Source organism: Charadrius vociferus, unplaced genomic scaffold, assembly GCF_000708025.1.
Source record: "Charadrius vociferus isolate BGI_N301 unplaced genomic scaffold, ASM70802v2 scaffold413, whole genome shotgun sequence".
NCBI lineage: Eukaryota > Metazoa > Chordata > Aves > Charadriiformes > Charadriidae > Charadrius > Charadrius vociferus.
In genome coordinates, this window is record NW_009647738.1 from 914,239 (window position 1) to 924,241 (window position 10,003).

At 45.6% G+C, this 10,003-nt stretch overlaps 1 protein-coding gene across 1 annotated transcript in view; it reads right to left on the reverse strand.

Annotated features, from left to right (window-relative positions):
* Positions 1 to 218: 218 nt before the first annotated feature.
* EIF3L (eukaryotic translation initiation factor 3, subunit L) overlaps positions 219 to 10,003 on the reverse strand; it is a 10,845-nt gene continuing 1,060 nt past the window's right edge. The window contains exons 2-12 of the mRNA XM_009881892.1: positions 9,664 to 9,902; positions 8,976 to 9,055; positions 8,630 to 8,691; positions 7,133 to 7,202; positions 6,350 to 6,423; positions 5,196 to 5,367; positions 4,777 to 4,931; positions 3,784 to 3,954; positions 2,273 to 2,770; positions 1,217 to 1,297; positions 219 to 476 (exon numbers count right to left, since the gene is read on the reverse strand). Of these exons, the coding sequence (XP_009880194.1) occupies positions 438 to 476; positions 1,217 to 1,297; positions 2,273 to 2,770; positions 3,784 to 3,954; positions 4,777 to 4,931; positions 5,196 to 5,367; positions 6,350 to 6,423; positions 7,133 to 7,202; positions 8,630 to 8,691; positions 8,976 to 9,055; positions 9,664 to 9,902 (1,641 nt within the window). The 3' untranslated portion in view covers positions 219 to 437. The remainder of the gene's footprint in view (positions 477 to 1,216; positions 1,298 to 2,272; positions 2,771 to 3,783; positions 3,955 to 4,776; positions 4,932 to 5,195; positions 5,368 to 6,349; positions 6,424 to 7,132; positions 7,203 to 8,629; positions 8,692 to 8,975; positions 9,056 to 9,663; positions 9,903 to 10,003) is intronic.

Below are 10,003 nucleotides of genomic sequence, written 5' to 3' on the forward strand. Positions count from 1 at the left end.
TATCCTGTGGAAACACTGTGGAACAGCTAATTTTCTCTTCAGCAGTTCCACAGCCTTCCCTGTTCACTGTGCAGTGTCTTTACAGAGCATGGAGATCTGCTTCCCGCTGTTACCTGTAACAGCATGGACCAAAGAGAGCACATAACAGCAGCTGCCCATGTCTCCAGATGCAATTATATTCTTCCACAGAGGAAAAAATAAATTAGTACATTAGATACTGAATGCTCACAAGGAAAATTCCACAAATTTATTAGATGTTTTGTCCTTTGTAGGATAGTTTGAGTCAAACGAGTCTGCTTATTTAAGTACAAAAAACCTTCAGAATCACAGGAGATTCCAGAAATGCCAGAACCCTGAGCTCCCCTCCCTCACCGCAAGGAGAATAATCTCTCCCACCCACTTCTCTGCACCGGCTGATCACCGGATCCACAGAAGTTTTAGGGTCTCTGGCCCATCTTCTTCAGGGTTCGATTCAGCTGGAATTAGAGAAAGCAAAGGTCAGAAAAATACATAGTGATTAACATACAGTACTGTTCCCCTCAGTAGCCTTTATCCAATGCCTCTACTCCTTCCTCTCCAACTCTCTGACAAAAAGAGCTGTCGCGCCAAATGCAGGCAGTGTGCGAAATAGAAGGGGAACTAGTAAAACTCCCTCCTCCTCTCCAAGACAGCAGAGGAAGATGTGGGGAGAAGAGAGCGTGCAAACTTCTAGCAGCGACATTGCAACCCTGTATTGCTCAAGTCCCCACACCTCAGGATTTTGCTGCCCGTTTCCAGTGCGCAGCAGCCTCTGTTGGGAGAGTGGAGCAGTGACAGAATGTCACCTCCTGGCTGAGCACAATGCTGAAGTCATCTGTGCTCCAGGAATCTTTGAAGCCACTTTCTAGAGCCCTAGTTATGAGGGCAGAGATACGATTTTGGTTGTGTTACTGATAGGAACACCATAATTGTCTAGGGACAGTGGAGTCAGTGCCTTTGGACAGTAAAACCCTCCTTTTCCACTGTGGCTCAAATGAGCACTTCTCACACAAAAACACTTCAAAGGCCAGCAGCTGCTGTTTAAACCACCTGCCTTTGCCCAGTGCCTCGCAGAGCTGGGACTCATCCCCGCAAGGCATCGCACAGCTGTCTCACCAAGCATGCCTCCTCCAGCGCCCGCACAACCCGATGCTTACCCCACCTTTCCTACAGAGCTACACAGTTCTCCCACCCTCACCTCCTCAAACTTGTGGATCTGGCGGATGAAGAAGTCCCCATAGCGTCGAGCAACCTTTGTGTCTGCGATGTGGATCATGTCCTGGGGAGAGAACAGCATGAGGTCAGGAAAAGGACTGCACTAGCAGGGAGACAGCAAGCACTGCCAAATGGGAGGAGCAACCAAAGGGGCCTCAATCCAGCCCTGGTTCAGCATCACGCATACCTGACCTGTGCTAGTCCCAGAGCAACCATTCAGTTCTCTGCGGGCTGCCTTCCCTATACCTTTGCCTGAGATGGGTCCCAAATTCACACCGTATTCATTTCCCCCATTCTTGCTGGTTTTGTCTCTTATTTTTGTCAGTTTGGCAGTCCCAACCCCGATTCATGCTCTGCTTCCCTCTACCAGCAGTTACGAGTCATGCTATCTACCAGGAGAGCTCGGCTGAGACATAGCACAAGACCTTGCAGGAACTGGTCTGCTCCAAGGACCGAGAACAAGGGGCAACCTGTTCTTCCTAGCAAGAAATGTAATGATTACTGCTACCTTCTTTGAAAATGAAGTCCTAAAAGACTCTTTGCTATGCTTCCTGATGCCTGGAGCTCCAAGGCCAGGACGGTGACAGGATCACACCTTGTGTTTAGATTCCTCCCGGAGCAGATAGCTAAATGCTGCTCCAGTGAAAAATGGGCCTGTGACATGACCAAACAAGATCCCTGCTTTGTCAAGCAGAGACATAGGGGAGACCTACAAAGCTGACAGTCCCACCTGACACACTAACAGCACTATCTATCACCCGTCTGTCACCTCCCAAGAACAATTACAAACAGTTCCCTCTGTCCTGGGGAAGACATTTAGGATCTTCGTTTTCTGGGTACAACGACTGCCAAAGCTGCCTGTGATATCCCATCACTGTTCATCCACTGATACTTCTACTAAGCAGGGCTACAGCTTCACTGAGGGCAGCCAAGCCCTTCACATGGCAAAGAAGGAAGGGATGTTTCCCACATACTGCAGCAAAACCAGGTGCTGCCACCACTTCCAGAATTTCCTAGCCAGCAAGGCGCAGATACCAACCTTGTCAATATAGAAGTCGACCTCCGAGGCAGACTGGAACTCCCCATCCAGGGCAGATATGCCACTGGTCCATACCAGGTTCTTCATCTTATGCTTGAAGACGAGTAGCTGGATACGAAACTCCTGTTCTGTGAGGTCTAAGAAGCCAGCCAGCTTGGCCACGGGCATGGTGGTGTAGAGCTTGAGGAAGCTACGGATGGTGGAGAGCTGGGCCTGCTGCTGAAACTCATCAGCAAAGACCTTGAGCTGCTGCAGGAAGGGCTCCTTGTGGTAGTTGGGGTGCACATTGTCGTAATTGGGCACCACGGGGGACAGGAACTTGGGGCAAGCGTAACTGAAGAGCTCCTCATAGACTTGTGCGTCACCCTTCTGCATGCGCAGCATCTTATCCCCGTATTTCTCGCGCAGCTGCAAGTGGATGCTCTCATCTATGCGCATGGGGTACATGGTGAGGGCGATGGCCAGGAGTGCATGCATCTGCTCATTCTGCTTGTTAATCTGAGACAGAGAGAACCTGTTAGCTTGTCAACGTGCTCAGGCCCTATGGTGTAGGTGGGAGCTGGGAGCTGTGTTTTTCAGAGAAAGACCGTTTACCAGAGCACTGATGGTCCTAATGCTCAAGGGGGACAGCACACAGCAGCGGTGACTCTGGACACTCTGAGCACAGCAGATGAATGCCATATCAAGGCACTCATCAATGAAAAAGAGGTCTGGACAAGAGTAAAGTACAGAGTGAATGCATCCAGAGCCATAGAGAACCTGGATGGCCAGAAGCCGGTTTGACTGCTTTGGTGCAAAAAAGAGCAGAGGAGAAGGGAAGGCAGACAGTTTAACAGCCATGTCTTCACAAGGGACAGTTATCAGGGAGGCCAGTGAAGAAAAGACTGAGAAGGAAGATCTATCTGAGTGTGGGATGAAACAGCTGTGTGGTTGAAATGGACATACCAAATTTTTGAAGCATGGTGGAATTAAGAACAGCAGGATTTGGCTAGGCAAAGAGTTAGAAATGAATCATAAGGATGAAGAGGAGACAGCAGCAACAGGGGGTAAAACTGGCACCAGAGACTGCTTAGGTGGAAAGACACAGGATCTTTGTTTCAGCCATACTGAGTTAAACAGCTTGTGAATGATTATCTGATAATGGAAATATATTAAATAACGGCAGTAGCCTGAAATGCAGGACTGGACTAGGAATAGGACTGAGTTTGAAGAAGCATCGACAAGAGTATCATTCGCAGCTGATATTCATTAACAACACTGCCTAGAGGGAGAGAGCAGATGGAGCCGGGGCAACTGCGTGGTGAACAACCAACGGAACTACTAACACAGCTAAGAGGAAATATTGCAAATATGGCAAAGAAGATCAAAGGATCCCCAACCACCACCAAGCAGCACAGTCCAGGAAAATAAGGCTGGACTATTAGATGTAGGTTATCAGGCAACAGAGGAGGGGTAGGAAAGAAGGCAGCAGTTTTTTCTTTTGGGAAGCCTAGACCTATTCTATCTCTTACCATCTCATACTTGTAGGTTGTCCTCTGAAACATGCTCTTGGTCCTCTGGATGTAGAGAAGGATGTTGGCAAAGACACGGATGGCATCCTGGTAACGCCGCATCATAAGGTATGCGAAGCCCACGTAGTAATAGGTGGTCACCTGGCACTCAGGCACCCGGGAGTACATGCTCTATGAAGGAAGGATCAACATGCTATGTTAGAGTGGAGAGAACCACCTTTGATCCAAACTGTTACCCAGAATCCAACCACCTCTGCCTTCACTCCCATCCCAAATATAGAAAGGAGAGCTCTAATTCAGGGTACCTCACCTCCTGCCCATCCCTAGAGCAGCTTCCTCACTCTTTATTAGATCACCCCACTTCCTACGTTTTCCAGTTTCAGCTTATTGCAAGCAGAGGACTCCTGCACTGTGCCTCATGTTGCTTTGCTCAGTTCCCTTTCCCCCTATGTCACTCCACACCCTGTGCCAGACAGCACACACATAGATCTGTCCCAAGCCTGTGTTGCAGCTGGACTTTTGTTAGCCACTGTTATCACAAGTAGTACCCAACTCCAGGGCAAACACGTGCAAGGTGGGAACAGGCACAGCGAGAACAAGAGTCAAAAATAAAAGAATGAGCCATTGACTAAGGTGGGAACAATGTGTTCGGGTAGCTACCACTGTGTTACCACTTACAGTTAAAATAATATTCCCTATAACAACACTGCCTTGCACAACACAGCAAACCTCCTGAAAAACATAGGCATTTGTGCTGCAACAGCATCAGGCATTATCATATGGCTTGATTTAATGCCAAAGCTCCAGCTGTGTGCAATGCACACAAATGTGGAACTAAACACCTCTGCCAGCTAACCTAGAAACAAACTCTTGATGACAACAGCTACACACAGCTCCTCAGCTAGAAGATTCATTATGGCAATCTTTCACCAGCATGTTTGAACAGAGGCATTCGGAAAACTGCAATGGAGGGTTTAAAATATGTTGTGTTACCTTCTTGTTGAGCTCAATGTTCTCCAAAACCTTGATTGCTTGGTAGTAATCCCCCAGCAGAGAGTGCAGACGCAGCAGCCCAACCAGGCTGAAATAGCCCAGCATCTTGTAGAGGGAGTGGCGACCATATTCACCAGCCACGCTTTCAGGATCACCTAGGCAAAAAAGGAACCATGATGCTTTCCTCCAAGGGAGCAGGCTCCACTTTCAACACCTCCATGTTTACAGGCAAAAGGAGCAAAACCTCAACTGCGTTTACTGGCATTTCCTCACATAAGTCCAACAGAACCTCTTCCCAGTCAATCCATCCATGGATGAAGGCTTTGATCCAACTCCCAAACAAAGCTAAGAGAGCTCGGTGAAAACAAAGCAAGGCAGCACAGACACCAGTCTTGCTTGGCATCACCCAGCTAGCTCACCTCCACTTGTATAGACCTCCAGCTGCCGGTTGATGTTAGATTTGTCCACCAGAGAGTGTAGCACATTAAGGACGCTGTGGACGTTCCAGATCTTGGGGTTGGAACGAAGGAAATCAATTTCCTCTTCAGACTTCTTGGCTGTCTTGCAGCGGTACTGGCTGAAAGACTGGAACTACAGGAAAAAGCAGAGATTCGATTACGAGAAGCTAGTTTGGAGATGTTCAGCTAAGTGCACTAAACTCCCAAGTTGATCACAAATGCATTACAATAACCTATAAGTCACATGAAAAAAAAAGAGTTTCATCTGAGATCACCTGGCAATCAAAACAAATTAAACCACCATTAAAGCACCTAGGGAAAATCCTATACAATGCTGAGACAATTTGCAGCAAAAGGCTAGCAAACAGCATGAAGAAGAAAAGGATCTCTTAGACAATTAGGACAGGCAACTAAACAGAAATGTGCTGTCTGAAGAGACGGCAAAAAGAATGACCAAGTCGTAAGATATACCTGCATACACACACATCTTTTTCTACATATGCACACATCCTTTTTCATATAAGCCTGACAACACTGCACTTGGGGAATTCCAGGCAGGGCTATAATAAAAAGTTATAGAAAATGAATCTATAGAGAAAAAAAACAGTAGCATTTCTGTTTTACTGCATTCAGAATGATAAAGGGAAAAATATTTCCTAACATCAAGATCCTAGACCGTAGATTTCAAATCAGGTCAGCAATCTCTCAGTGGAAGCATAAAGGCCTTACTGACTAAGAAATACAAAACTAAAGTAAAACCATATAAAACAACAAAACTAGTTTGAACAAGTATTTTAATAAGGTGATTATAGCAGATTCAAGTCAGGCTGCTTTGCACAAACCAGTCAGAAATGAAGGTGAGTTTATAAATAAATAATCCCCTAAGCAGCAACAGAAATATCAATAGAAGTCCAGACTCCTGCAACTTAAAAAACTGTACATTTACAACTACTTCATCTACCTGGTGACCCAGGAATAACAGTGCTCACCAAAGTTTTTTCACCTGCAATGGTATCCTAGCTATGAAAAAATCACAGAGAGGGAGGTGGTGGAAAATTTACAGCGCTAACAAAGACAAGGCCACCCCAACATAGCCCAGTCTTATAGTTATATACCTGGTATATGAATTCATCAATGATATCCCAGAGCCACTGGTTGGGCAGTTCCAGAGGAGCAGGGCCATCAGCATCTGCAGAAGAACATAAGTAATAGATGAGAGGCTTAATACCTTGAGCAAGAACAGTGGCAGAACAAAAGAATTTCCCTGAAATTGGAGATGCAGCAGCAGATGAATAAAGCTTCCAGTAGGGTCATGATACGTAGCTACCTCAACTGCCTTCACTTTTCAAGAATAGGAGCATGTATAGGGTTAATTTCCAGAGCGTGGCTGCTCGGCAGAAGTGATTCTCAGAAGCTGCGCAGATTGTAGGGGTTTATCCTAAATGATCTATTCTCCACAAAATGTCTGGCAGGGAGTCATAAACACTAAAATTTGTTCCAAGGGGAGTCAACAACAGTAAACAGTTGTGAAACACTGCAAGTTTTCTCTAGCTTCCACCTTCATTTTCCTCTTTAATAAAAGATAGGTGAATAGATATTAATAATAATGATAGGTGAAGCAGCTCTCAGCAAGACAGAAAACTAAATAAGCTTTATACTTTACACTATTTCAGAAAGCACTGGAAACTAATTGTGCTTCTTGTGGGTTTAAATGCATAGATGTAAAGTGCTTTTCATTCAACAAACTCAAACATATGGAAAGCTCGTAGACTACTTCTCCCTATATGATCTAAACCCAAACATGTTCCAGTTCTTCTGACCCTTTCTCTAGCTCTGTCCTGTCTACCCACTCTTCCCTTCCAAAATTCACAAACCAGAAATGAATTGCAGCAACTCACTGAGGATGTAGTTGAAGAGATTGCAGTAGTTGTAATAGGATTCAAATCTCTGCTCCAGCGTGGGCCCCCCCTGCAATGAGAAGTCAGTACAGTCTGTTTAGTTTCAAGCACAGCAGGAGTGAGTTTATGGGCAAGAGCATGTGAAGGACAGTCAATAGTCACAGCAGTAGAGGGTCTATTTCAGAAATGTTAGAGCCAATATTCAACCAGGACACCCACCAGCACCACCCAGAAAAGCTGAAATTGTATCACTATTGTCCCACAGAATAGGGCTGACTTTTCACATACTGGTAGCTTCTCCCAAGATGACCGAGCTTTCAAACCTTCTGTGAATAGGATGCATTAGCCTTCCTTGTCTTTCTCTCTGCTGTCCAGACTTAAAAGCTTCCTATTACCTTCAACAGCTTTCCTTCCTTCTCCCCTCAGGAGAGGCCTTAAGAAACTGACTATTCTGCTTCTAGACCATATTTCTAAATGCTTTGAAAGAGCAGTAAACACAGCAGGGAATCATTCTTCCGAGAATCATCCTCCTTGTTTCACCTGGAGACACCCGAGGGCAGTCTGAGAACCACTAACAGCCCATCTCAGGAAACCAGTTTCTCCTGTTAAAGTCTGACTCAGGTTAATACAGCAGCCTTTTTAAAGTTCCCATTTCTCCACCCTCTGGTCCACATCAAAACTGCAGTTATTACTCATTTATCCCACACATCACATGCCTGTTCAGCTTCTTTCCTTAAACAACCCAGTACTACTGCGATTTTCTCATTGACTTCAAATTAGCTTAAGGGGAAAAAAAAAAGCAGGTTTTATTGATTTTGGGGTTTTTTTTGGTTGGTTTTATTGACTATTATTCCTTCTGTTTCCTTCTCTTCTATCCTTTATGGTGCCCACGTTTCCCTCTCTGCAAGGCACTCAGACCCCATGTAGTTTGTTAATCACAAATAATGCATCCTCCTATTATGACACCCCCTCTCACCTGCCTGCTAATCTGAAGAACAAATAAAAAGCCACAAAGAAACACACAAAACCAACTGATCTATAGGTCTTGCAATTACAGTCCATCAAGAAGAAAATTCAGTTCCCCTCCCAACACCTCCTTCTTCCCTAACTCACTAACCACAACATTTGGTGTCAGTAACAAACTTTTACAAAACAGTCTCCTGAAAACTCAGACCAGGTTTTCTTATTCATATAAGCTGCCAGGAAAATCAGCACACTTATTACAAACCAGCTTTGAGGAGACAGCTAATGAGCCTCAGAAAGATAATCAAGTCTTTCTTGCTTTTCAGCAATGAGCGAATCCTCACGAAACTAACAAAAGGCAAGAATTTTAAGCTTCCCTAAAAGCAACTTGACTTATAGCTCATAAACCCATCCAATCCTGTCTTGCAAAAATTATGGAACCACTGATGCTGGGGTAGCAGCAAAATTTGGGAAGTTTTGTGATATGGAGAAGCCAGCACACAACTAACGGGAAGACACAGGACAAACACTCACGCTGACTTTGGCGTAGATGTGCCTATAATACAGCTCCTTGTATAAGATGAGGAAAACGGCATCTGGAAAAGATGACAGAACTTGACATTAGCAAGCCAGAAGGCGTAGGCAACTCTACCTCTTGGATACACTGGTGGTGCTCCTCAGGCCATAGCAATAAAGGGAGACACAAAAGGATACTTCCTTCAGTTTTGAATTCTTGCCAGGCATCTACTAAAGGACTTGCCAGAGTGAAGAATGATGACAAACTCAGGCAGCAGCAACACTGAACACCTGCTCGCTCAAATATCAAAAGTTTTTTACTTTCTTCAATGTCTGACAAGCAAAGAGAAAGTAAAAGACTTACCGTTTCCAACCTGAGGGGCAATGGCCTCAGCCTCTGGCCATGGGGTATTCTTAAAAAACCTTTCTGTCAGCTTTGTCCAGCTGAAAGATAGATACATATGTGGTATTAGAAGCCATTTCTCAGTATAACAGTGTTGGAAATAGAAATCACAATACAGAGGCCTTGGACTTGATGAAAGTAGAACACTACCACCATCATCCCCTTTTAGTAAGTCCGGCGTTGAAGCAAAGCATGAGAATGGCAAACAAAGCAGTTAAAGTCTTTAATTTATCCCTGAAGTATGAAACAGCTGTGTATGTTACTTTCGCATTCCCCTCATGGTAAGCTAGCACAGCTATAAACAGGAGTGGGAGTATCTGTAGGGAACACACACAACAATTACACCTCACAGCTTTCCGCAAACTGCCTAACCAGCACTACTGAAGTCACTTTTTGCTGCCCCCATACCTGCTAGGCACAAGACTGGTATTTTCTTTCAGACAGGTGACAACTCACTTAAACTTCTGTTAGATTAATGGCCTAGAAAGATCTGTTATTTCCCCAATGATCAAATCAAACCTCATGCTGTATTTTGGAGAAGGCTCGGGTTGGGAACAAGACAGCTAGTCAACCTGTCCTTTTAAATGCAGAGTGCACATTCATCACAGTTTAAACAGTGGTCCTCACTGTGGCATGAATGGCTTTGTACCTGTTTTCATAGATGTCCTGGATCTCGTACACCTTCTGGTCAATAACATCACTGGAAACACGGCTGGCCTGGAGCTCGTACACCTTCTGGTCAATGAGATCTGACACCGTCTTGTGGAAATACTGGATAAAGTTTTTGATCACTTCGGGGATCACCTGGTAGGTCTGCTGCTCGTACTGCCGCTCGTAGGCCAGGTCTTGCTTCGGGTCTCCTGAGGGCAAAGAGGAGCGGTGAGGCGGCTACCGCAAGGCCCGGCGCGGGCCTACAGACCCAGCCGGCCGCCAGCAGGCCCCGACGCACCCGAGAGCCCACGGCGGCGGCGCGGCCGCGGGGCCCACGC